At 52.3% G+C, this 27,239-nt stretch overlaps 7 protein-coding genes across 7 annotated transcripts; 5 read left to right on the forward strand and 2 right to left on the reverse strand.

The window, feature by feature from the left end:
* Nucleotides 1-1,161: 1,161 nt before the first annotated feature.
* MAA_06172 (uncharacterized protein) lies at nt 1,162-1,741 on the forward strand (the record flags this gene model as incomplete). Its single annotated transcript, XM_007824170.2, has 4 exons — nt 1,162-1,170; nt 1,236-1,258; nt 1,313-1,338; nt 1,425-1,741. 4 exons carry the CDS (start codon nt 1,162-1,164, stop codon nt 1,739-1,741), a joined length of 375 nt encoding a protein of 124 aa, XP_007822361.2.
* A 572-nt stretch (nt 1,742-2,313) lies between these two features.
* On the forward strand, nt 2,314-3,945 carry MAA_11360 (zinc finger domain-containing protein; the record flags this gene model as incomplete). The annotated part of the gene is made up of 2 exons (XM_011413348.1): nt 2,314-2,463; nt 2,599-3,945. The coding sequence occupies 2 exons, from the start codon at nt 2,314-2,316 to the stop codon at nt 3,943-3,945; spliced, it is 1,497 nt and encodes a 498-aa protein (XP_011411650.1).
* Nucleotides 3,946-4,845: 900 nt separating this feature from the next.
* MAA_06171 (serine/threonine protein phosphatase 2A) lies at nt 4,846-7,224 on the reverse strand (the record flags this gene model as incomplete). The annotated part of the gene is made up of 5 exons (XM_007824169.1): nt 4,846-5,209; nt 5,280-5,578; nt 5,647-6,603; nt 6,672-7,004; nt 7,201-7,224. 5 exons carry the CDS (start codon nt 7,222-7,224, stop codon nt 4,846-4,848), a joined length of 1,977 nt encoding a protein of 658 aa, XP_007822360.1.
* Nucleotides 7,225-9,364: 2,140 nt separating this feature from the next.
* MAA_06170 (Transcription factor IIIC, subunit 5) lies at nt 9,365-11,357 on the forward strand (the record flags this gene model as incomplete). Its single annotated transcript, XM_007824168.1, has 3 exons — nt 9,365-9,559; nt 9,626-10,037; nt 10,096-11,357. 3 exons carry the CDS (start codon nt 9,365-9,367, stop codon nt 11,355-11,357), a joined length of 1,869 nt encoding a protein of 622 aa, XP_007822359.1.
* A 276-nt stretch (nt 11,358-11,633) lies between these two features.
* MAA_06169 (palmitoyltransferase PFA3) lies at nt 11,634-12,851 on the forward strand (the record flags this gene model as incomplete). The annotated part of the gene is made up of 3 exons (XM_007824167.2): nt 11,634-11,819; nt 11,873-12,459; nt 12,521-12,851. 3 exons carry the CDS (start codon nt 11,634-11,636, stop codon nt 12,849-12,851), a joined length of 1,104 nt encoding a protein of 367 aa, XP_007822358.2.
* Nucleotides 12,852-13,610: 759 nt separating this feature from the next.
* MAA_11361 (uncharacterized protein) lies at nt 13,611-15,149 on the forward strand (the record flags this gene model as incomplete). Its single annotated transcript, XM_011413349.1, has 1 exon — nt 13,611-15,149. The coding sequence occupies one exon, from the start codon at nt 13,611-13,613 to the stop codon at nt 15,147-15,149; it is 1,539 nt and encodes a 512-aa protein (XP_011411651.1).
* A 2,289-nt stretch (nt 15,150-17,438) lies between these two features.
* On the reverse strand, nt 17,439-20,906 carry MAA_06168 (PLC-like phosphodiesterase, TIM beta/alpha-barrel domain protein; the record flags this gene model as incomplete). The annotated part of the gene is made up of 1 exon (XM_007824166.1): nt 17,439-20,906. One exon carries the CDS (start codon nt 20,904-20,906, stop codon nt 17,439-17,441), a length of 3,468 nt encoding a protein of 1,155 aa, XP_007822357.1.
* Nucleotides 20,907-27,239: the final 6,333 nt, after the last annotated feature.

Consider the following 27,239-nt stretch of genomic DNA (forward strand, 5'->3'; position numbering starts at 1 on the left):
AATCGGGTACAGGGAGAAAAGCTATCGGCCAAATAAAACGAGTCGTAGGCAACACGGGATGCGGTCGTTGATGGAGTACGTCGACGTTGGAAGTGGAACACGCTGATAGGCCACGCGGTCTTTGTGTTGTCAACATTGAACAGCCACAGAACACTAGATCAAAATTATCAAACGGCCAAAGTAAACGGTTGTCGATAAAAAAAGAATAAACAGCTGGCTGGAAGAACGGCACGGTCGATGGGCGATGGGCAATTGGGATGGCTTGCGTGTCTTGTTGGTCTCTGTCGACAGGTACGAGTTGGCCCTCTCCCTTCCCCCCTCCCCCTCTGCAGTTGGAGGCGGTGGAGGGGATCGTCATTAATGTCATGGATTGTGGCTGCAGACACTGTGGCAACGGGTGAGACATCTGCGGCACCGTACAGTGCGGATGGCGGAGCTTGTGAAACGACTTGACTGGGGCTTCTGCCTCCGCCGCAGCAGGGTGCTTTTAAAGTGTCCGGTTCTAACTTTGGACTCACCAACAAGGTTGCTGGGAATGTTCCGATTAACAAGCAAGCACGAGGTCAAGGTCTGCCTAAAACAGTCATGACGGGTTGGTTGACCCGTTGATACAGGCCCAAAAGACCCAACGCCACGGTTAGCATGTCTGAGGCGGGGCTTCCTGGCGGTGCAAGGAACACAGAGAGAGCTTGAGCCACGCATGACATTTTAGCCCCCCCAAGCAGCGTGCAAATGCACCGAGCAAAGACGCAGGGTGAAACAAACCGGAAATGTCGAGCAAAAGCAGTTGAGCCTCATGGTTCGTACTCCGTACCTCGGTGGTCGGCGGCCGGCAGTTGCTGTAACAGCCACCTTTGATGTGCATTCGGCTTCAATTCGAAAAGTCGACAGTACGCATGACTACTCCGTAAAATGCCGAAAGTGTAAGTGCCGGTCGCTGCCGCACGTGCTTGACCTGCCCAAAGCCGCCGATGCTTCGGCTGTCGGACCAAGTTTAGGCGTCGAAGCCCAGCTTCGCCTCAGCCACTGTGGCTAAACAATGTTAAGCGTCCAAATCCACCTGCGCCGTTGAAGATCCGCAACATAGGTTCAACATCTACACCTCGACAGTTACCATTATATACTTCGTACACCGCACACGATCAATCAATCAATCACAAAATGAATACTGTGAGAGAAGCCCTATCGGAATTTTTCCAATCGCCTCCTATTCAGCATTAACATTATGCCAATAGGTTAAGTCTTTCTGGTTTGTTCCGTCCGCCGATTCCCGAGCTTCCTCGCCAAACTACTAACACCATCTTTCATTTAGGCTGGGCTGGGGTTCCCTCTGTGTTGGTAAGGTTCAACATTTGATTTTCCCCCCACGATTATAACCCACTAGCACACCGTCTAACGCGAGATTTCGTCTTTGCCAATTGCAGCCGGCGCAGGCGCATACTACTTTGCCAAACGAGAAATCAACGCCGACCGTCAGGCCAAGCTTCAAGCCGCGCGCAAGAAGAGGGAAGATCTTCGATCGCTAGAGTATTCCGGCCCCGGGTCGACATCTTCATCGGTCACCAACGGTAACGGCGCCCCTGCCATCACAGACACAGCTGGCTCGCCGAGCCAAGAGGCGGGCAATGATCCGGCTGCGACAAGACATGCTGCGGTGACAGAGTCGCAGCAGACGCGGGAGAAGAGCAAATATGAGAGTTCCACGCCGTATAGGAGTCCGAAGGGTGATCGGTTTTCATAACATACAAGACGTGAGCGTAAAGCGGCAGTTGACGGTCAGATAGCCGTAGGGGGCGTATCGCAGGCTGGCTGTTTTGTGTATTGGAGATATCGGCGAGGGGGGAAGCTTGTATGATACGTGCTGCACCTTTGAGTTATACATGAACACTTATTCTGCCAGTATTTCTCTGTCCTTTAAGTTTCTTTTCTTCCATATAGAAAGGGGGAAGACGGGGGCATTCGTGACCACACGTTTCTTGATCTTCGACTTTCCTCCTCCCACTATATCAAGTGACGGCTCACACTACCCGGCTTCAATGACGGCACAAATCAGCTCAATAAAGGCATCGCTCATTTACCAAGAATCTAGCAATCAACCAACCCCTCTACTACCCGACCTTGATGAGAAAACCGCAAAATTTCGCACCATATCTCCTACAACTGGAATCAGGCCACGCCCCACAAACCAGTACCTCATTGGTCAAACCACCGTCAAGCTACAACACCGAAAACACCATCGTAAAGCTGCCAGCTCCCAACGTCCCATTTCAAGCTTCATCGTCGACTTCGCCATCCACCAACTCCCCGCGCACCATGGCGACTCCCGAACTAACCATCGCCAAAGCTGCCCTATCAGCATCTCTCTTCCGCGCCGACCCAGCATCCATCAGCCGTCCCTCAGTCGACACTTTCTTTCAACAAGTCACTTCAACACTGACGCAGTGCTCCCGCCCCAATGTCCAGGTTTGCACTAAGCCACCCTTCGAGAAGTTTTTTGTCCCCGCCCCCCTGTAGGCGGATAAAACAAAGAGAAAAACTGTTTCTCGGTGCTTTCCTCGTAGCCATGCTAAAATCGTGTCTCTTGAAATCGCCATACAGACCTGCAAAGACTACATCCTCAGCAACATAATCCACTCTAGTGGCCGAAGCACCGCTCTTGCAAAATACCTCGTCGCCCTGTCAAATGCACAAGTCGATGACGCGGCACACCCTCGTCCCAGCACAAAACGCCGCCGTCTACACGTACTCTACATTGTCAACGACGTGCTGTACCACGCTGCGCGCCAGGGAAACCAAGACTTCCGTACCACCGTGGAAGCGTACCTCCCTCCGCTGATCAGCGCTGCCGCCTCATTCGAGAAATGTCCGAAACACATCAAGAAGCTACAAGACCTCGTTTCCATATGGAAATCAAAACAATACACTTCCGATGCTGTGATCCCCAAACTTCAAGAAGCCCTCGCCGGGTCGACCGTCTCCGCAACCCCAGAACCTGTCAATACATCTCTCAAACTCGCCAAGGAGGCGCCCTTCATACTGCCATCTTTCCACGGCGACGCATCGACAGCATGGTACGATTTACCGGCAGCCACGTGGCTGCCTCACCTGGTGCCGAATTCCACAAAACCAATGCTCCCAGATCTCATTCGTCCAATTCAACTCGCCCCAGGGCCGGCGGACAATGTCGTCACCGCTGCGGTAAAGGCGTTGCTTTCCGATGCGGAGAGAATCTTCTCCCGCGACAGAAGACCAGACGACGACGCGCACATCGACGTGAATGAAATGGGCGAGAGGATCGTATTGGATGAAATCACGGGTGAAGTCATTGGCGGAGAGACGTACTACGGCTGGTCCAGACGGTTCTGCGAACGAATGAAGGACCGCAGAAAAGGCAAACAAAGAGGTCGGTCCGAGTCTCAATCTTCAGCGCGCAGCTATTCGCGCAGCCGCCGCTCTTCATCACGATCCTTCAAACGCAGGCGCATGTCACCTTCCAGAAGCCGCAGCCGCAGCCGCAGCCGCAGCAGAAGCTACACACCCCGATCAGCCTCGCGCTCGCGCTCGCGATCACGATCACGAACCCGCAGCCGCCGCAGGTCCTATAGCAGCAGTCCCCATCGCGGCTCTCCGAAGCCATCTCCCCAGCCAACCGCCAACCCCAATATGCCATTCAACATGCCCATACCTCCCCTACCGGCAGGATACACAGGTCCCTGGCCGCCACCGCCTCCTCCCCTTCCTCCACAAGGCTGGATGCCAGATCCTACCTTTGCAGCTCAGATGATGGGTGTGTGGAACGGGCAAACTCCCCCGCCACCTCCTCCAACAACCCAAGCCCAAGCACAATATAACAATTATAATCAACGGGGTGGATATGACGGGTTTAGAGGACGGGGACGGGGATACTACCGAGGCGGTGGAAGGGGCTACAATAGAGGGAGATAATGCCAAATCCCGAGGATGATGATCAATATAGATAGATCCAGTGACATTGTGCCTTGTCACAATCAACAAATTCAACAATAAAATAGCCCACACAGTGCAGAATAAGACTTCTCAACAGTAGTGAACAATATCATCAAAAGCACAACATGGTCCTGACAATAACAGGTAGGAAAAGTCTATTGGAATATCACCAGCCGTCTACAAAATAGCAACGAAGCCAGCCACCCACAGCCTACACTTCTCCATGCTACCTACATTTCCTGCGCCCCTTTGCTTTCCCCATTCCGAACAACGGTGTTTTGGCACAACTCCTCACGCCTCATGTGCTTCCAATCACTTTTTCCCGACACAGAGTCAGAAGATCGAAATAAAACAGAGGCAAAAATGCGAGAACAATGCCAAACATGCCAGTTTGATGCAAATTCTCAAGCGCTTTTCTTTTGTTCCACTCAACCATGGATCCAATTTGCAAACGTGGAAAAAAGTGTAAGAAAAAAAATAAAGTAATAAAAGGAGCCCTGCAATCCCCCAATCCCCTAGGGAGGTCCCTTTTCTGGTACTTGATTAGGAGAAAGCGCACCGTAGAACGAATTAATGTCCGCACAATCACCGGAACAAAGGACAAAGCCGCATAAATATGTTGCAAAATGTGTCATGATAGCCGTAAAAGAGGAAGGGGTAGCGTGCAACTGCCCCAATCAAGTTCTGTTCGTGTTGTTGGTATGCCCCAGGAAACTACTGTAGCATCATCTCCAGGTATATCAGCTAAGCCAATGCAATGTAATTTTCCATGGAAAATTACCAGATTTCCCGCAATATATGGCCATTGCGATATCAACTGGTCTTTTAGATGGCGAAGGCAGGGTGTTCTTGCAGAAATATGACCGGGAAACGGGATGATCATCTGCTTCGAGCAGAGCTCTGAGAGTTCTGTCGTTCGTGGCCACCAGGCCGTCTACCGGCAGCATCCTGTAGCTGAAGTGAATCAAGCCGCTTCTGGTTATCCTCGGTAACAGGGTCTACTTCATCCACCCTTGACAAAACCCCGCCAACTTGTGGTCGTGAGGGGGCATCAGAAACACCGCCAGATACTCGTCGCTGATCAGCCTTCTCTGCTAAGGCAGCCCACTTGCGTTCTCGGAGTGCCTCTCGCTCAGCTGCACTATTTTGCTGCTCGGTGTAGTCGTGAGAGCAATCATCAAACAGCTGAGGGTTGATTTCCATGAATAGCTTCATAGCATTGTAAACCATTCCGTGAATCGTCCTGGCAGGGTGATCAGCATAAAAACAAAAACAAGGCACTCTAGTACGCCTCCCCAATCAATGGTTCATACCTGTTCCAGTGACCCTTAGAATTCTCGTAGAGCGGCGCAAACATAATGGGCAGAATTATTTCTACGTTGTCACTGACAAGATTGCAGAAGTACTCGTTATTCCAGAAGTAAAGCGCGCGTTCTGCGACCTGGAAGTGAGGGCTAGCCACGGACTTGGCGAGTTGATGGAACAGCGGTTCCTGGACCTTGGCGAATTCGGCCGGGTCCATGACTTCGAAAATGTCTTCAACCTCGTTCAAAAACATGACTTCTTTGGTGCTATTGACTTTAGGCCAGTATCGAAGTAGGCCAAGAACGACCTGGAGAGTAAACACACGCATTAGTCTACATGTCAGTAGCACGAGGAGAGGAATAATAGACCACATACATCTTCAGTAAGAGACGCATCTTTTTCCAAAAATTGTACAATGCAGTAGGCCAGCTGCGGATGGTACATGCTCAAGCTCTTGGGCTTGTGCAAAGGAAGCAAGACGCGGGTCAGGAAGATCTTGTGTTCTTCCTTTAGTGGTAGGGCAAAGCCATTGATAATAGATCCCAAAATCTCGAGTAGTTCGGCAATGCCGTTGAAGCGCTCCGTCTCGTACGTAAATTGGAAGAAGACATTGTTGATGGATCGGCGGATGAAAGATCGGAGGTTGAGGAATTTACCATAGATACGATGAAGGGTCGTCTTTAGGAAGTCTCGTTCTCGAGGATCCTCGGAATCAAACAAGTCGAGAAGTTGTAGGACAAAGCTGTGGTCAATGTAGGCTTTGGCAATGTTGGTGTTGAAATCTTGGCTCTCTATAAAGCGAAGGAAGAACTCATAGACTACCTGAATATGCGGCCAAGCGACCTCCAAGACGGGCTCATCTTCCTCTGGGTCGAACGCCTCGCCCTGTGGGTTCATCGGGGGAGGGATGGGTCGGAACAAGTTCTTGGCGAACATGTCGACGACTCTCGGATACATGGGCTCCGTGATGACTTGCCTGTTGTTGGCAACATAGTCAAGCAACTCGTGTAATGCCAGGCGCTTGATCTCCTTGGCTTTCATGTCTCCGCTGGCATCGTTGAAATCAAAGATGACGTTGCATTGGTCAATCTTTTGCATGAAAAGCTCTTGTCTCCTGTTAGGAGGAACTTCGTGGAAGCCCGGTAGTTTTTCCAGTTCTCGGTGAGCCGAGATGTCGAATCGAGACGAGTGCTGCCGTTTGGGGGTTCGCAGACCTTCAGGAATGGCGTCGCGGTTGTCAATGCCTCGATGGATCATGAGTGACTTCTGGCCCGCCTTGGGTGGTGCCAGGTCGTGAGGCATAGTTTCGGCGGCTCCAGGGGGGGGGATATGCTGCCGGAGCGTCAACATCAAAGAGTACCATCAATTGCACCGCAAGCCATCAGAATAATTCTACTTACTCCTGGGGTTGGGCTGATGACAACGGTGGGGGGTAATCTAGCATTGGCATTGCCACCGTTTGGACTCGAAGCACCACCCATGGGGCCAAACCGATCGGGAACATTGCCTTGCTGGCCTGGATTTGACGGCTGGTTTGGAACTCCATGGTCGCCGTGTCCGGTGGTGCTGGATGGTAAAGGCTTATTGCGGATGTCGTTGAGCGTGGTGGAGGAGGAGGTGGGCGTAAGGACAGGAGACTGGTTCGACGAGTCTCGGGACGAAGGGGACGACGTGCCATCCTTGGAATCCTTATTCTTCTTGGAGGATTTGCTGGCATCCTTGCCTCGCGCGAGCTGTTGGGAGGGGTGAGCAGCGCGTGTTAGCACACTGCGCCATGGCGTTTAATTGATACAGATGGAATGGCGACGCCGTGGCCCAAAGCGAAGCCCAAACCCAAATCCAAATCCATCACACAGACGCATGAGGATGAGGTCATGGGGCCATGGGGCCATGGGTGGTCAATCAAGGGAGTCGGGCAAGATGACTTACTAGTCCTTTGCCAAAGCGCTTCATGTTGGTCGTCGACAGCATCTACCTTCTCGTGTTCGTCGTCGACGATGGGGTTGACGGGAGGCAGACTCGGACGGGAAACGGCAGACGACGGACAGCGGACGGGCTGGCGTTGTTGGCGTTGCTGATGCGGACGCTTGTTGCTGCGAGGTCGAGTCTGCGACTGATTGCTGCGGTGGGGTAGCTTTGGCTCGAGGAACGGGGTCAGTCAACACACAAGCCAAGGCCAACGGGGGCCAAGGGGGTCAGGTGCAAGTGTGCAAGTCGGCGGGCCCTCTGAGCTGGGCACTGGGGTGCCTGGGTGCCTGGGTGCTTCAACCAGGACTGGGTGAGACGGTCGAGCGGGCAACACCAGTCGAGTTGATTAGCCGAGAGCAATTCTGAGCCGTCAATCGTCGTCGTGTGTTGTATGGAACCCGGCGCAGTACACTTTGGGCACTGGAGGGAGCCTTCTGCGCCCGCCTCTATCCTCAGTGCTCACAGACTAACCGCAGTACACCGAACTCCAGTTCCCACGGAGGCCAACAAGCCCGCAGATCTCACGTGCAGAATCGAGGTCGGGATCAAGTGAGGGAGGTGCAAGAGGTGCGAGAAGCCAACGGCCGGCTGGTGCGCACAAATATCTCGACTTCACCTCCGCACCGAGTACAGAGTAGAAAGCGCGACTGCCAGGCCCATCAGCCAGCTGCAGGAGAGGGACCTGTTGACGACAGGGGGTTACAGCCCAGATGCTTGAGGCGTCGGCTCCGTCGACTCTGGTCTGTCTGCTTTGACTTGGGCTTGCTTGGGAGTTGGGCAATTGGATTGGAGGAGAGGTGGAGAGCAACAACAGCCAAACTGGTCCTGGCCATGCAGACGCAAATGAAGGGCTCCAAGGTGCGACATGCAGCACAGCACGGTCGATGCAGCTGGCAGGCCAGGCCTGGACACAAGGCACTTGGGTACCTCGGTACTTGTTCGTTCTAGTTTCTGGTATTAAAATCACACCTAAATAATACTCTCGAGCACCCATTCTCCCGCCTCGCTCTGCTTCGTTTTTCACGGGGTGAGGGGTTCAAATAGTACCACCTTGTTTGCCTGGGGGAAGGAGACGGCACCCGAGCTACCAAATGTCTGGTAATATGTCTCGGCTCTGGACAAAACGTAGCGCAGGGCGATGCTCCCAGTTGGGCGAGACGGCATCATCAGTTGAACCACTCTAAACAGCAAACAGAGTAAAGTCAATACCAGGTAGGTACTCGTTGCTAGCTGCGTTGATCGCCCAATCAACGGGCCGAAACGCGACCAGAGGGACATGGAAATCCTCAATTCCGTGGAGTCATGTTTAGATGTGTATGTGCTGTCTGGTAGTAGTAGTACTACTAGCAACACAGTGCATGTGGGCGGTACTCGGGCCTTGTTAGCGTGCCGTGCTCCGTTAATACAACCCACGGTGCTTCCAGTGGTACTAATTAGAAACCACCAGCACCGGACTCTTGTTGCTTGTTGATCAGGAGACTGGCACCAGACTGAGAGGAATTGTCGTCTGGGTGCTGACAAGGAGCGGCCAAGCACTGGTGCCGATTATGGTCCGTGCACGCTTGGCGTGAATTGCTCGGCGGGCTCACTCTTTTTGCTAGGTGCGCTCACGCACTACCAGGTACCTAGATATTAGGCTATATTATAATATATTACTGTATATTTTATCGTAGGTAAATATATTTTACCATAAATTATCTCTTAGGAATATATAGGGAGAGTTTAGACACAATAAATACTTACCTACTAAGGGGGGTGAGCGCACCTAGCAAAAAGAGTGAGCCCGCCGAGCAATTCACGCCAAGCGTGCACGGACCATAATCGGCACCAGTCCGGATGTGGAACCTCAACTCACAGCCGTTATTCAACTCCTTCGGAACCACCTCTAATACAACACAATATCGTTCAACAGAAACTAATCACTCACGATACTTGGGAGAAAAGGCACCATTCGCAAATTTGTAAGCCCCTTTGATCCGAAATTCTGTCAGTAAGCCAATATCAGCTCGGCGCCAGGGAGCATCGATTGATCCTATTGCATAATCTTCCGCCACCAAGCCCTGCAGTTTCTTCCTCAGTTACGGGCACCATCATCAGACATGACACTTTAATACGCTTGAGCACCATGGAACCACTCTCGGATGACGAGATGGCTGGTCCATCAACAATGAGGTCGCTGTCGAATCATCAACCAGAAGAAGAGGGGGCACCACGGTTTCGCATACCGCCGCGGGACCTGGCCGCTGTGGAAATACCCGCCGTTGTGGAAAACATTGATCGGGCGGTCAAGGCCTTTGGGAGAGTCCCGTCTCTAGAACACGTGAGTTTCATCTTATTTTGTTTTCGGCTGCAAAATATTTAGTTATTCTAAACACTTTCCATCCAGCTCATGGACCCTTTGAGGAACTCAGTACCGTTGTATCTGAACCCAGAAAGCCCCTTTTGCAAGCCTATCATGTCTCATAACGCCGCATCGCACAACGTGGTTCTCAAGGTCACTGTCCCCAAGAGAACGGGCCGCAGACGGAGACGAGGAAGTAACGGCCCGTGGCAGGGAGATGTAAATTTATCAGATGCGCCTGGAACCAATGACAAGGAAAAAGTGCAATCGATTGCGCGACTGGATGAGCCCAAAGTTCTTCGGAGAAAGCTTCAAGACAATGCTGGAAGATACCACGTCGAAGCGGTTGGTACTATCAAACATACGCATCGGTTCCGTGCTTTGGCCGACTTTTACTGGGATATGAATCGATCAGAGTTTGCTCAGAGATATGCTGAGCAAGTTTTGCCAGGAGATGGTGTGTATCCCTTGCGGAAACCATGCCCATGGTCTTGTACTAATCAACGTACGACTAGTTCAAAAATTGAAGGAGTTCACCCTTCAAAGTGGAACAGATCGTCCCCCCAATGTTGACATCATTCCTCCGCCCATCTTCACGCACATGAGTTTGCCATTCAACTACTTCTACTCGCAGAATCCGTACGTCCGTACCACTGAGGACGGCGACACAATCAATTTGACTGCAGTCAAGCAGGTAGGGTATTTTATTAGTGCAGAAGACCCGGCTCCAGACGGGCCGCAGGTGCCGCCAGATATGACGGATCCCAGAATGATCGAGGTCCTAGCTCAACTAGAAGACGCCTTCCAACATCGCCCTCTGTGGACTCGTCGGTCTTTGCTCAATCACTTGCGAGGCAAGCTCCAGAGCTGGAACGAATTGAAGAAATATCTCAACTACGCAGCGTATCAGTTCAAAGGCGGCCCATGGAGAGATAGTGTGGTTCCCTACGGCACCGACCCTAGGACCGATCCCAAGTATCGCATCTATCAGACGCTTATGTTCAAGCTTAAGAAGCACAAACGTACGATCAAGCACCAGCCGTGGCAGTCACTTCGCAAGACGCAGATTGGTGAATCACAGAATACACCCAGCATGGAAGCAGACAGTCACATCTTCGACGGAAAGTCATATCACACGGACGGCAAGGTATGGCAGGGCTGTGATATTACCGATTCTCTACTGAAAGAATTACTCGACAACGCGGCCGTACGCCCTCAGTGCGACGTCGTGAATAGTGGCTGGTACCACGGTGGCTTGTGGGCAAAGGTCAAGGCAATAATGAAGACTAAACTGGTAGCTATCCGGTTTGGAAGGCACTTAACAAAGGAAGACTTTGCACAGACATTGGAATTTGGTGATGCAACTCCGATCCGTACTGTGTCAAATACATTCCACCTCCCCTTGCCGAATTTACATCTTACGACAGAGGAGCACACTGTCCTCCACGGGAGGGGGCCATTAAAAAAGAAGAGTACAGGATATAATGTTCGGTTCCGAGACATTGGGAAGAGTCCAAGCGTGGCTCATGAGATATCTCCTGCTCCTTTTATCGATAGCAGTGTAATTGGCACAGATAGAATGGAGTCTGATGATGAAGATTCTGGCAGTGAACGAGATGATGATGATGATGAAGATGAAGACGACGATGGATCGGATAATGAGGAGTACCCTGACACTGGATATTATAACCATATGGAACAGTACGGGGACCACCAGTATGGTGATGGGGATGCTGAAATGGACATGGGCCGTTCGGCGTACCCCGAGTTAGATTAGCATAATCGAGTTCAAAAAAGGCTCTTGATTCTAGTTAGGGAATTAAGTATGCACAAGTGGCTTCGAAGCATAATGCGTGGCGCAAATGGGTGCCAGAGTTAAATGGCGAGTGGAAGGGGAAGTCGCGGTTTCCTAATCGGCACTAATAATCTATCCACCTGACCACGAGATCACTTGCTTTCCTCTCCTCCTTCTCTCTCCCGTCGTCTCTTCTCTAACACCTTCGCCGGATACGTCAATCAACTCTACAGCTTGCCAGCTCTCAACAGTCTCATCATGTCCATCGTCCGCGAAGATGGCCGTTGGTACTGCAAGCCTTGCAACCGCGTCTTTGCCACCTGGGAGGCCATCTTCAAGCATAAGGAGTATATGCGCAGTACTGGTGCCGAAAACCATATCCACTGCAAGTTTTGTGGGCAAGATTTCAAAACTCAAGCGGCAGAAATCTCCCACATCATCCAGGTTTGCCATCCACCTTCATACCCCATGACCAGTAACTGACACACATTATCCAGAACCATCCCAAACAACAAAAGCTCGACTGTCCTGGCTGTGGTCAAGGCCCGTTCCCCCGTCTGGCAAGTCTCATATGGCACATTGAGAAAGGTGAATGTATTCGTATCGATGAGGCGGTTCTTGATGAAATGCGGGAGAAGAAACTTGAATTTCCGAGGCAGCTCGAGACACTTACCATGGAATCTGTGAAGAATAACTACACCAGTTACGTGTCTCCCAAGCAGGGCGGGAGCCCGAGACATATTTGGCGAGATGTACGCGATCAGGGGTTTAGCTTCACAGAGATGGGATTTCCAGAGCTTTCGAACAAGGCCGGGCATACCACAGGCGAGACCCCAAAGAGTGATAAAGATGAATTTCATCAGAGTGAAGCAAAGACGGCATGGGGGGAGAAGAAAAACTTGTTTCCTGGTGCCCCTCCTGCGCAGATGCCAACAAGATCTCAGCTTGACACTGCTACGACACCGAGTCCCCGAATGATCTTTGAGTCTATGGATGCTGATGACCCCGATAACCCGGCCTTTAATGCGGCGCGATACTACTCCGATATCATTGAGCAGTACATTTGTCCCAAGGTTAGATGCGGGTGAGTAAATGTCGTTTCAGGTGATTCGTCTAATTTTTGGACAAGTTCTCACTTTGTCTAGAAAATGCTTCAAAAGACAGGGTCAGTTGGTTTCTCATCTTCGATCACCTGCCCATGGCAACAGGACCTATCGCTGCCCATATTGTCAGAAAGTCTTTAAGACGTTGACTGCAATTACCTCCCACGTTGAGTCGAGCTCGGCGAGGTGTCAAATCCGTGAAGCCGATAATTACGAGGCATACTTGGATCAGTTGACTGCGGGTATCATCGACGTTGAGGAGAGGCGAAATGAGGACGGGACCTTGCAGTACAAGACTGCAGAAAGTGCTCGCGCTGCGTTTCGCGGGCCGAAGAAGGACACTTCAAAGGATCACGGACAGGTGCATTGGTAATAATGGATTGACGAGATGTTTTGGTTCGTGGGCAGACGATGTTGTAATACATTATATGTTGATGGATTGAAAAGGTCATCTTGCATCGACAGCAGATCCAGGAGGGACTGGAGAGGGATAACAGACTGAGGACACTTGCTCGGGATTAAATAATGTTTGCTATCACGGTACGAATACATTGCACCTAGAGATGTGCAGGGTAGCTTATGATGACAAAGCCCAGACCCCCATGGACGCCGTGACCACAAGCCGAATGGACCGCGCGGATCCATGCTTGAAACTCCCCCTGCTGGCTTGCCAGCCATTGTGTCTCTTGCTTTGCCTTTGTGCACAAGTGACCACACAAACCACGACCAGCATCAGCATCAGCACCAATGGCGCCAACGTCATCCCGGAATCTCTAGCCTAGCAACTCTGAATCATCCCTTTTCTTATATTCCATCACGATATTCCCATCACCTCTGATGACAACGAGCCGCTAATCGCCCGAGTTCAAGACACTAGCATCGTTGTTGGCAAAGCTTGAGCCTCGCACCAGTCACTCACATCTGCCACATTGGACGGCCACGAGCTCGACGGGGAGCCGTCGTACCAGGGCACCACGATGCCCCGGCGGTGCGCGCGTACGATTGAGCGTGCGTGCTGTGCAATAGCCACGTACATACCGCTGATATTCGTCTACGGACTGACGACATGGGCGATATGGATGGTGATTGAGATAGGCTCAGTTGCGCCCAAGGGGAGCTGGTTAGGTACGGCATGACCCCCGCGGTTCTGTGTGACCCTCCGAGAAGTAGGAGTAAACAGTGGTGTCTGACGCTTACGTTTCCAGGAACCGCATCATCTACAGTCGGCGTCGTCATATACCTGCTATTAAACTGGTCCTACACCACGGCCGTCTTTACCGATCCCGGGTCGACAACGAACCGCGACGGCTACGGCCTCTTGCCGACGACGACGCAGAACCATCACCCTCCGGCGACATCGGTCACCGTCAAAAGCAACGGCGAGATTCGCTTCTGCAAAAAGTGCCAGGCGCGGAAACCGGACCGCGCACACCACTGCTCCACGTGCCGTCGGTGTGTACTCAAGATGGACCACCACTGTCCGTGGCTGGCGACCTGTCTGGGTCTCCGGAACTACAAGGCCTTTTTGCTATTTCTCATATACACGACGGTTTTGTGCGTTTACGCATTCGCCGTGAGCGGCACATGGGTGTGGTCGGAGGTAATCGAAGAAGACGTGGAGAAGCTGGACGCACTATTGCCCGTCAATTTCATAGTTTTGAGCGTCCTCAGCGGCATCATCGGCATCGTGATGGGCGTCTTCACAGGATGGCACGTAATGCTCGCCCTCAAGGGGCAGACGACGATTGAATGCCTCGAAAAGACGCGGTACCTGTCACCGCTGAAGCAGCCTTACCGGGCGGCGCACAATCCCGCGAACCGGCTCCCGCAGGCGGCGCAGCAGTTTGTGGACTTTCACACGAACGCCCTACCGGGAATTACAAGGCCCGAGGAAGGCGAGGAGCGCAGACCGAGCAACGACTTCAACTACAGCCCGGCGGCAGCGTGGCGAGCACCAGGACCGCGAGACAGCCCTCAACCGGTGCAGCTGTCGTACGAGGAACACGAGAGGCTGCAGTCCCGGCGGCGGTATGAAGAGTACCTCGACGAGCAAGATTCGACAAAGCTCCCGAGCGCGTTTGATCTCGGGTGGAAGAAGAACCTACGGCACCTGCTAGGGCCAAATCCTTGGCTTTGGGCCATCCCGATATGCAACACGACGGGCGACGGCTGGTCGTGGGAAGCGAGCCCCAAGTGGCTCGAAGCACGAGACCGCATCAAGCGCGAGCGCGAGGAGCAGCGCGCAAGAGAAATCAGCGCGGGCTGGGGCGGCCAGGACGACGACATGGGACACCCGTCAAATCCAAATCAGTATACGCCAACAAGTGCCGCGGACGGGAACGCACCAAGAAGATTACTGAGTAAAGCAGACCGCGTGCTAGGGCGTGATCCCAACCTGTACGCCGACGGCTCGCAGGGCATGCGCATGCAGCGCCTCTCAGCGCGCGGCAAGTCGCTCGAGGACGAACTGCTGGACACAGATAACGACGAGGACGAGGACGCCGGCGGTCCCAAGGCGAACAGCAGAAACAAGGCCGAGCGGCGAGCATTGGACGTCGTCACCAATGGCAAGGCATGGACGCGAGGCGGCGCAAGTGGCATGTTGCGAAATGCCACGCACAGCGGCTCTCCTGGAGGCGCGAGCCCCCTCGACGACCAAGGCGTAGACTAGATGTGGATGTAGATGTAGATAGATGTACTAGAGTGCTGCATGTCTGCTAGTTTGGGTAGTGCAACCAATGGATTGTTCACCACATGCCGACTGCCCCTTTGCGTGTGCGATGCTTGCCATGCCCAAAAGCAACCAACTACCTGGGACTGAGGAATGCAAAAGACACCACCAACCATGTCAGCATCGAACCCTCGGGCGGATCGCCTGCGGCATAAAAAAGAAAGGAGCAGCAAAAAAAGGAAAGAACGGGAGTAGTTCCGGAACGCTGCATTCCACGAAGCCGTCGCCTCTACGACACGCCCACACATGTACTAGCACTACGTACCTCTGTCGTCCCAACTCCCCTCCCCCGTGGGCCTCCCCCAACGTGGCAAGGCAAGGATGGTCCCTACATGCATCAAGCCTCTGCAAACTTGCATGCACACACACCCATTCCACCAGCACATCCTACTACATCCACGGAAGGAAAAAAAAAAAGAAGAAGAAAAAGAAGCCGCCTAAAAAGGCCAAAACCAAGTGCGCCATTTTTGCCATTTCCCCAGATTTTCCCCCTTTCCGACTCCACCGCAGTGTCTCCTCCCCCCTCACGCCAGGATGCCATGCCATATGCCAAGTTCCGTACTCCGTACTAGTACGTATCGATCCCTTTGTCTTTTCTTTTCCTCTTTTTTTTTTTAGTGGGTGAAAGGGGGTGGCCCACGTCGAGCCCACGTCGAGCCCACGTCGGCCCCTTCCTACCCCACAAATCATAAAAAAGCCTCCCTGCAGGAACCGCCGCACTAGTCGATCCCGACGGACAGGAACCAGTGGCGAGCGCCATGTAACTTGTCCCTTCTCTTTCTTGTTTCAACCCCGACGACGGATGCTTGTTCGCGGAGGTGACGGAGGGCATGGGGGCGTGTGGGCAAACCTGGCGTACGTACGTACATGCCACATTGTACATGCAATCAATACCTAGTAAAACTAGGGTTTATCAGGCATAGAGTTGGTTCCGCATGTACATACATGCATACATACTACGGCACGTCACTCAGATTCAAGTGCCCCTGATCGGTCGTCGGCGCATTGTACTGCATCCTACATTTACCGAGTGCTTGGTGGACTGACGCCGGGATATCTGGACATAGAGGCTCCCATGCTCCTCGGCTGCTGCAACATTGTCTCTGCAGACAGCATCATCACTGGCTGCCCATCAGACTCTCGACTCCCTCTGGCACCACCACGCCACCGACAATTGATGCCATACGCCGGTAGGACGGACCCAACTTACGACTCCCGCACATCAACAGCCACAACTTTGTTTTGTCTCATCATTTGTACGCCAATGGTCAATTCACTACCTAGCATCCACTATCCACCTCCAGCTCCCTTCCCTGGAGTGCAGCCCGAGCCAAATATCTATCAAGTCATACTATAATATCCCTGTACGTCCTCAAACGCCGTCCATCATGATTTCATTCATCCATGCCTTGCCTTGCCGCCATTCGTCATCCAGTATCCATCATCCCTGCTCGTCTGCGCTCCCAGTCCTTATTTCGCTGGAAACATTTGGTTATGAGAATGAAGAATACCACCCTGCAACCATGGCGAGACAAGCCAACAGGGCATGGCCAGATCCAAACTAGAATCAGAAGACAGCAGGCCGAATGGTGATATGATAATGGTAAACAAAAAAATGCCTTTGGTTTCCGTGCCAGACCTGTCTATGAAGAATGCTTTGTGCCATATTCCGCATTTCGATGCAATGACTCCCCAAATGAACTAAACGAAAGGCTTTTTTCAAAACAGCTGTATGCAAAATGTCACTAGCCCTGCTGCTCTCAAAAACCAATATGCCCATCATCAAAATCAAAATTTGTGCATTCAAATCTCCGTAGTGAGAGGGGTATTTTTTGTTTGGGACGCTCCCGACGTCAAATTTTAGACGCTCAAAAAGGTAATAAGACAAAAGAAAAGAAAGGGAAAAAAAAAACAAGCCGGCTAGACGTGGTATTGTTAAAAAAAGAAGAAGATATGGCTCTCCCAGAGCTCAAGAGAAAAGAGACCAATCTTAGAAGATACATAAATTGTACAAAAAAAAATGTATAGGGGGGATCAATAATAATGGCCAAGGAAAAGCCAGCCCCGCCATCAGGAATGGAAGAAAATATAAAAGTTGGAAAGAACCCCGGGTCGTATGAATTCCGCCTCCATTGCACCTGCATCTTGGCAGATCCCCGGTTATCAGGGGCAACTAGAGAAGGAACAAAGTAAAACGTATCATAAACAGTGTGGCATACACCTTGCCTTCTAGGCAAAGCTATCAAAACTGTTCTTTTCCATGCTGCTCTTCTCAAATGTGCTGCGAGGACTCGTGCTGGTCCGGCCAAACACCTTGCCTCCGAAGCGGTTGAGCTTGCCGCTGTCCTGTACTGGAGCAGCAATATCGAAGAGCTTTGTTTGAATGGGTTCAACATTTATCCTGCAAAATAGTGTCGAGAACAAGTATTGATCACCTGCATGGTTGTGAAGCGGTATGGTGCGGTATCCCCCTTTGAGGTTGTTGAGTTTTGCAGTGTACGTGGCAATGGCCGAGCCTTCTTTGCTATTGTAGCTCTCTCCGTAGCTAGCTAGCTTGACAGACCAGCGTACAAAGATCAGCTCTGGGTGCTTGGTCGTTACGGTAAATTTGAACTGGCCATCAGCAAACATGGGATTGAAGCCGTTCTCGCGTACAACATCCGTCTGGAATTTGAGTGGCGAGTCAAGGGCGTGCGTCAGCCCCGACCCAACTTCCTTTTTGTCTCGCTTATCGTTGGCATGGAAGACTTCCACTTCAACATAAGTATCCATGGACTTGTTGGCGGCAAGGTTTGCAGGCCTCATTAGTTGCTGGGCTGAGATGACGTCAATAGCAAACGTCACTACGGACCTCTCCTTCTTGCCTTCGGCAATCGCAGAGTTGTATGGCTGAATCTGAATGTCACGAAGCTCATCAGGCTTCAGGACATATCCAGACTCATCCTTGCCGCCTTGGAACATGGCGTTGTTGAGCTGCATGCCCAAGTCGAAAGTCTGCCAGTTAAGAGCTGCCATCTGAACACCGCGCCGCCAATAGATGAGAGGATCAAAGTTGCTCGAAGCCAGTCGTAGTCCGTCGGGGTACACTCGCATCAGATACCGCATGTTGTGAATATCAAGTGCCATCTTGGCATCCTTGGTCCGTGAGTGCTTGGCGAAACTGGTCTCCATGAAGGAGAAGATGTGGTTGAACGTTTTGGCTGCCGGATCTTCGAACCCAAAAAACTTGACCCCAGCACAGTACACACCAAGCGCACCGAGATATCGTGTTGTCTTATTTTGCGATCGTCGGACGGAGCCTCCGATTTCACTTCCACTCTCATTATCGCTTGTGCTACTGCTCGGAACGTCGTGCACCTCTCCCTCCGCGATGGTGTTGACACGGCTTTTGCTGACAAGTCGTCGGGCTTGGTTCGAGGCTGACAAAAGGGGACTCTGAGGGAGTGACTGTGAAGGTGAAAAGGCGCCGTTGTCTGGGACAGTTGGTTTCGAAACTGGCGAGCTCAAGCTACTTCCGCGCCGCCGGCCAACTGGTTCTGCCGGAAGGCTCTCATCCCTGCCTCCACGTGGCTTCTTGACCTTGATGAGAATCCTCTCCATCAGCTCGGAGGGAGAGGGTAGCTTGTCTGACGAAGGGTCCAGTGGCTCCGTCATCAGCCTAGCCCCAAAAGCCTCCTTCATGATATCCACCATCAAGGCTTGCTGAGACGGGCTGCAATGAACCTCGAGAGAGATCCAAAGAGGGAAGCTAGACTTTACAAATGCATATTTGTTGATGGTTGTCATGACCTCCTTGAAGCTGATGGCTGAAGTGAGAGTCCGTCCATGGACTACTTGGGGCTGACCGTCAGAACCGTCCCAACAGTCTACTTCGACACATCGACACCCTTGAGCAAGCGCGCGGATGTAACCTTCAACGCTGGATTGACCAGCAACCTGTCGACCAAGAAGGTAGGTATTGTGAGAGCTGGAGATGAAATACTCGTTCATGGGGCGATCCAAAGTGTATTCTTGAGGCTCTTCTGCTAGGGGACCATTTTGTCGGGAAGACAGGAATCCAACCAATGCGGCTTCTGACATGTACATGTCGTCTTGTAAAACCTTTAGTCCGCCCAGATCATCGGCTCGGTGCTTGCGAACAAACTTGTTGAAGTGCCTTTCCCACGTGGTGACGTTAGCTTCAATGTCCTCACCTTGGTAGTCTTTCAAGAAGGAAAGAAACTCCACAAAGGTCAGGCCCTTATCAGGCTTGGCGGCGATGCTTCGAATGATGCGCTGCACATCTGGTCGCTGACGCATAAGCCGAACAAAATCCAAGAATTCCTCGAATCGAAGGGCTTCGCGGTGACGAGCGTCGGCAAGCCTAAAGTTGGCTTGAAGGGTGGATTGTGAGCTATAAATGTGCAGATTCTGACATACTCGCATTACGCCGATGATGTCGAGTTCCTCCTGGTCTTCACTTCGAGGATTTTCGCCGAACTTCTTTGTCATCTCAGATTGCCAGTATTGCTGGATGGCTTTGTCGTTGAAGGTCATCAGTGCCGTCATAACATCTTGCCTGTGTCTCAGCATGGCGTCAAGGAAGTTAATCCAGAGGTTAGTCGTCTCGATGCTATCAGCCATGAGATGCATGAGTTTTGACTTAGACTTGTCAGGCATGGTGTAAAGAATCGTAAACCAGGTCAATCGTTCCGATTCGGGAATATTGAAGTCTCTAGCATATTGCTGGATGTCGGAGTCAAACCGAATCTCTCTAATATCATCGACGTGTAGAAATTTGTGAGGGCGAGCTCTATCCCAAACTAGCTTGTTTGTTTCTCGTTCATAAATGAGGCAGATGCGTTTTGACCGATTCTTCTTTGAGATTTTTCTCAACCATGTGCCGCGTTGCAACTGCAAAGGGATGACTGGGCCGGCCATGTTGTTAGCACTGCCTGTAACGGACCCTGTAGTGCTATTTGCAGAAGATCCTTTGGGGATGTGATCAAGGAATGCAGATTTAATTAACAAGAGATCATCTCTCTCGTCAAGGTCAGATTCCGAGTCGGTTGAAGGTGTAGGGACGTAGTCAGGAGCAGTATTGTTGCTGTCACTGCGCCGTCGCAAAAAACACGGGCCAATGCTCCCGTCTCTGCTAGCTGGTGTTGCAGAAGACTGCCTCCTTCTGCCACTCAAATTCCTTCCTGCTCGGCTTGCTCGGCTGGATAATCTGCGAATTAAGTTTCCCTTGCTGGTTGTGGTAGTAGGTGTAGTGCCCGTGGAAGTAGCAGATACGCTATTACTTCGGGATTCCGGGACTACCGCCTCTGCAATTGGGCTGGTGCTACCGATCCAACTCCTGCCGAGGGAATTGGTGCTTGTCTTGCGGGTTAAAACAGAGTCTGGAAGTTGAAAGCTCGCCGAGAACTGATCATCATCCCGTGGTCGGAGGGGTTCCGGCGAGGCCTGAATCGATGAGTTAGTCGTCAAGACGGCAGTACCGGGAGACATAATTGGCGATCCTTGTTGTGAGCTAGAAGCCGCCGAAGAGGCGCTAATTGCTGAACCCGGTACGTGTATGGTTTGTGAATTCGAGTTGAAGTTGGTCTGAACGAGGCCGGGCCGAGAGCGCCGCGACTGGGCAGAGAGTGTATACATTGTTTGGTCTACACTTGAAGAGCCAGTCATCTGCTGAGTTTCTAAGTCACTTGGTGTCATGGTTGTGCACTGGTTGCAGCGCCGTACATGAGAGGAGACAAAAACCGAAGGAAGCCTCGGGGTACCTCAGAATGGTCAAGTCGGCATTTATGAAGCCAGGGCAGATCCGGTATGCATGTTGGGAACAGGAGCGAGCCGGGGCAGAAATAGCAGAATTCAGCCAAGTGCGGCAAAGAGAAAGGGCGAGAGAGAGAGAGAGCAAGAGGGATATTTCGAACTGGCAGATCTGCAGCAACGCCCAGAAGACCTGTTGATCTAGAGTGTGCTCCGGGTGGTTGTATTGGACGGGCCGTCTTCCAACAATGATGGCAGTAGTAGCGCGTGAAAGCAGGCAGCTGCGAGTGGTGAGTCTGTATGGCAATTGCCTACCAATTGGTCTCTTCTGTACGGTCTGTATCGACCGGGGGAATTGGCGAAGAAGATTGAACCCGGGGGGTGGTAGCAGAGCTACAGCTAGGGCCGATTTGAGTGCCGTCGGGTCGAGACAAAGGCCTGAAGAGTAGCGGCAGAGTGTAGTCGATGGTGAGGTGGCAGTCCTGCAGCGCGAGGCTGCATGCAGGTGGCTGCTTTTGGGTACGGGGTATGTATGCTGCTTGCTGCAAGCACCGAGGGATTGCTCGTGAGCCGCTGAAGAAGCTGAGCGATAGCTGGCCCAAGTAGATGGAAGCGTTGAGCTTGCGCAAGATGCGTGAGCGCTCAACAGGAGCGCGCCAACCTGGTCTGAAATTCTTCCGTCGAACAAGGTCGCAAAGCTCCGGAATGCCCACTAGCAAGGTTTTTTTCTTGCTATTCTCCCTTGTGCTGTTGAACCGCGCAGGAAGAGGGCTTGGAGACCAGAGAGAAGAAGAAAAATAGGACCCGAAAAGAAGAATCGGGACACCAGGCCGCAAAAGTGACGAGCGCAAATACAAGTTTACCCCCAAGAGCAAACTATGAGCGTCAAGTTCCGCCGAAGTAATCGTCTTGCTGGTTCCTGCTGTACAATCGCTTAGCAGAGAGTGAGTCAAGGTAGGAAAAAGCCAAGGTGACCGGTAGCTCTGGGCAAGGGCAGCAGAAAATTAATGTCGTCGACTAAAGGTATGCCAGCGGTGGCGAGGGTTTAGACGAAAGCGCCCTGGGGTGGGTGTGTCTGTCCTGTCGTAGTTGGCCGACAGGGCCGAAGTGCTCAGTCAGACCTTGAGGAACCGTAGCAGAGCTAAGCAAGACCTAGGTGGGCTTGCTCCCTTGGGCGGGCGTATGCCACAACAAAAGTGAGTTGGGTGGTGACTCAGCCTCTTGGGTGAGGCCCACGCTGCTAGTACAGCGATGCGACCGACAAGGCAGGAAAAGTCGTATGAGTAATGGTGATGGCAAATAGCAAAAAGTATTTATCAAGCAGCAAGTAATTCTACTTGACAACAACAATGAAGCAGCCTTGAGTGTGCACAACGCTCACAGGGTGAGTTGGACCAAGAAGTTGCCTGAGATTGAAAATATGTTGGGGAAAAAAAAATTGCCGGTCAAGATAAAACCATAAAGACGGAAAGAGGAAGGCGAAGTTGAGACGGCAGGAAGGACGTCGGCAAGAAAGGTCCGGTAGGTAGTGGAAGAAGGGGGCGGTTGAGTCGAGTGCTCAGAGATGGAAAGAGCGGGACATGCAAGTAAAGTAGTAAATCTCGAGTACATACTCTGGGAAACTTTGAGGAGCAAGGTGCACAGAGTGTGGAATACGGAGGAGCTTGGTACTTCGCACCAACTTGCACCACCAGGCCCTCGCAAGTCAACACCGAACAGACGTGATTTTCAGTATGCGTTTTTGCGAAGTCCGGGAGCAAGGGCGATGCGTATTGGGTGTGTTCATCAATTGATTGACATGGATGGATTACCTCCCTGGCATGGGCAAGCGAACGAGGCGTGAGCAGACGTGGGCTGACCAGAGGGGAAAGGGGGACAAAGGGGGGGTGGTTGCAGTGGAAAAAAAAATTAAAATAAATAAGGGAAAATAAAGAAAAATTAACAACAGTGGGCGCGCACGGCTGCAGGACAGCCCAAGCACCAAGGTGACGGGACAAAAACAGGGGTGGAGAGGAACGAAAAAATAAAAAGGACTTTGCTCACGGCAAAAAGGGGGGGGGGGCGTGTGGGCATGGCGCAGCAGTGTCTTGTTATGGAGCATTGGCGTGCTGGCAGCTTCGGCGAGATTACCAGCTTGGAGGGACAGAAGGCAAACCTTGAGTGACATGAGCGACACAACAAGGCATGGGAGGATTGAGATTGATGGACGCTTGGTGCATCATCAGTATGCAACGCGACTCCAACAGGAACCATTGGCGCGAAGAAGAAGAAGAACGGATGCCGTGGCGTTCGATAAGTACCTTGACTTTCTCATTATGCACATGCTGAGACCTCACCAATAAGTCCATTAGAGGACTAGCTACCCTTCAATTGGGAGTCGAGCACCATGACCCTGAAATTGTCTGGAGTAGCTACAATACTCGGTACAGGGCGACATGGCCCTGTAATTCCGGTTCCGGTTCCGGCGTCGGGGCCGATGTCAGTGTTTATGCCATTTATTAACCCTTGTTTTGAAGACAGACGGAGAGAAAACAGGGCTCACGCAATCATCGTTCCTACGGAGCATTGCTCTCATGGTTATCCGGAGGCGTGCGAAGGCAGAGCAGAAACATGCCCAAGCCCAAGCCCACAAATTCCGGCAAGCCCTTGAACCTGTCTAGAGTTTTGCTACGGCCAGCTTGCTGGGTGATCGACCCGGCTATTTGGGATGGAACATTGAGCAGGCTCAGGGCTTCTGGCAGAGTGGTCCTGCCTGGGTGCTGCCTGACATGAAGAATGTTTTGCTTGATGGAAATGTAAGGCCCCATGGCGTCCCTGCCTCGAAATACCTCCAAGCTGCGCCAGACGCCCGGCTACCAAAGTCCACGTTCCACCATGTGTCGTGATCTGCCCAGCCCGCCATGTTGACAACGGCCACAACAGGGTACAGGGTTCTTTGCCAAGTTGACTGGCTGTTTCTGCGAACAAAGACACGGCGTATAGGGTACAGAGACTACAGAGACTGCCTGCCATCCTTTGCAGCGTCGACCATGTCAGCAGCCAGGTGAAGAGATGCGCTCTGGAGCAGACAGTCCTCAAGTCTAGGGCTTGTGTTGCGCGACAGGACCGGGGGTGAATGGCGAGAAGCAAGTGACTGGACTTGCCACGGTCTATCAAGCACCGAGTAGCACCATACATATCCCATATCTATCCTTTCTTCACCATGCGCCGTGAGCTTTCAGGTGTGCCGAAGCGGACTGATCTCCCGCGTCCGTCAGTGCTACCCCGTTGTGGCCTTTGACGGCCTTTGGTCAATTGTCAACCATGGTCCATGCAGGAAACGCGAAACAAACAGTCACGAGGATGGACATGCCAACGTTGACAGCCGCAACTCAACGGATTGACACACGCGACTGGCCCAGCACTAGACTAGCAGGCCTGAGTCGTCGTGACATGCATGTCGTGGCAGCCCGCCTGTGTCATTGAAAACCCGTCTGTACTCTGTACTCGGCACGCCATAGCGCCGATGAGTCGACGAGTCGACCACGGCCCTGCCAGGGTGTAGCAATTCTTGTCGACATGTTGTATGCAAGCACTTCTTCGTACAGACAGGGTGCGTGGTACGAAAACAAATCTGTCTCAAGGATGGGTAGCAGTCGTTACCTGTCAGGCATGCACAGGCGCACGCACGCCTGTGCGGCCGACCTATCAAGGCGTCGGCCAACCTGCGCCCATGGCATGAAAGCAGAACTGTCATTTGAACTTCCGCTAGGAGCGCCAAACACTGAAGCTAAAGGCAAATTGGCTTCGTGCGCCGGCCTCGAGGGCGTCTCTGCAATTGGCGTCAGGGCAGGTCAGGCTGGCACTTGCATGATGAAGTGTCTGGCATACTTGCAGAGGCACCCAGCCAGGGTGCGAACATTGAACGCACCACACGCTGCGTTGCGCTTCTACCACAATAACATGACGGGTGACGTCTAATACCGTTGGCGACGGGGAAATCGCGTCCTGATGAGCACGACACCAGGTTGTACAAGGCATCTGTCCTCCATTCTTGTTCTTTTTTTTTATTCCAAGGTTGTCACAGCGTGAGACAGTTCTGTAGGCAACAGGGCCGCGGTAGTAATGATGATGATGATGATGATGGGCACGCTTTTCAGGTTCACACAAAGTCGTTATGTGACACCCAGTGGTGCAATCATGAGCTCATGGACCTCGATGGCTTCGGAGCGGGTCCAGATCTGCTGTTTGAGGCTGCAATGCTCCGGATTGGTTTGCCAGTTTTGCTGTTTGCGACCATTATCAACCCGGCGGTCGAGCGCCTCATCCAACATGTCGATTTGGGCTCTGTAGTCAAGCCGAGGGACTGGTCGTCGATACGATCCAACTTACTGTTCCCTTTTGCAACCGCCTCTCCGTTCCTACATTAGGTCCCTACTTGGTCTGTCCCTCCCTATACGGACATATGCTATGTACATGTGTATGTGCACACGTCCATACATACAAACAAACACGACAGTGGAGCATTTCAAACATCCGAGCTTTAGAATGGCCCAGCCAGCCTTACAACATGGCTTGTGGCTGAAGCTCCAGAGAGATTTGTGGCCCAAAGGGCGTGGCTCTATCCCCGTTAGAGTCTTTTGGTGGACTGTGGATGGTGAAGAGGGCTGTCAGACAAAATTTGTGTGCGCGGCGTCGTCGGTATTGCTGACTTTGAGCATGATGAACTGCCCAGCCCATGGTCTGGAGCCGCCATGAAAAGCCCACCAGCAAGCCGCAAATCCGCAAATAAACAAATGCTCGGGCAGCCGCAACTGTCCTCCGCCCGCGACAGAACTTTCCAGTTGAAGTTGGCAGCTCTAGTGAGCGAGTCGGGCGGCGGAAACGCTGGCTGGGAGCAACAATACTCTTCTGGCCTGACTAAACACGCCATTCGTCATGTATTGCGAAGTACCTGTGTCTTCTCCACGGGTCCAGCGGATGCCGCCATGTGCCTGGTAAGCAGGGCCATTTTCAAGGGCTCCCTATGGGTCGCGATAATTGACCACAGCCATAGTTTCGAATGTTCATGGGCCTGGCCGCTCGTGGTTGAAGGCTGCGCTGCAACATCGCGAGTAGGCGGAGTCCGATTACGCCCAGTCTCGCCCAGACATGCCGACAGCACTGCACACCCCGCGTCGAGGACCCTAATCCACCATTGGTCCTCCATAAGCCGCGTCGCCCCGGTTTGGTTTGATGGAGCATTGTGAAGGCAATCTGTCAGCTTCCCCCCAAGGATGAAAAAGTGACGCAGTTTCGACAGCATGTACTCCGTATATCTCGGCGGGTTGCCGGGCTCGCCTGGGCTCGCTCTGAACCACGGCTTCAACCCTCCACCCTCGCCTAACAACGAGAATTGGGGACGACTGTCAGTGGGGTGCATATGCAAACTCTGCGTCGTGTTTCGAAGCATAAAATATACTAAAATTAATCCAGGAAACAAAACGACAGGACGACGTGCTGATACGCCAGGTGCTTGTGACTGTTACTTGACGTTGATGGATATATATGCATTCCGAGTCGTGCATGGTGCTAGTACATCAAGTCTGCCTGCCAGCGATGGTCATGGCCACTGCGTAATATAATGCTCATAGGGGCTTGCTTGGTCACAGTTGCTGGTAACTGGGACATCTTCCTGTTTAGTGTGGTGGTGCTGGCCACATATCGTAGACAGTCTTTGAGAATGGCGGCGGAGTCTGTGGCTCATCCAGCATCACCACCAGCTTGGTACTTTTGAAGACCTTGTGGCCAAGCTGCATCCAAGCTCGGTGACATCATAGCCCCTGAGCAATGGACTTGACAGAAATAGCATCAGGCAAAAAAGCAACACATCGGGGAACAGTCCCACCTCCAGATCCCAGTCGTTCCATGTGCAATCGCGACAGCCAGGCGGTGAAGCGCAGGACGGGCTAACCTCGACATGCCTCGGAACAAGGGGGGCAGGGAGAAAGAAAGAGACGGAGAGTTTTGCCAAAGGAGCTGGTCTGACGCAAAGTTGGCGGTGCCAAGCACAATGGTCGAAAACCAAGACAGACTCTCGGCTCCGTAGTCTTGGCTGGCGTGACCCAGCTGTTGCTTCATTGGAAATGCTTGAAGCAGCGTAGAAAGCGTTGACTGTGTGAAGTCCGCCTTTGAAAAACCTGAGAACCGCTGGCGTGATGCTGTGTCGAGGCACGCGGTGGCCCATTCTTGCACACGACTGCCCGCTGTGTTCACCCCAACGGGAGGAAACGGCCATATTTGCAAGAGAATAGTCGGTAG

Source organism: Metarhizium robertsii (assembly GCF_000187425.2).
Source record: "Metarhizium robertsii ARSEF 23 chromosome Unknown MAA_Scf_6, whole genome shotgun sequence".
Taxonomy (NCBI): Eukaryota; Fungi; Ascomycota; class Sordariomycetes; order Hypocreales; family Clavicipitaceae; genus Metarhizium; species Metarhizium robertsii.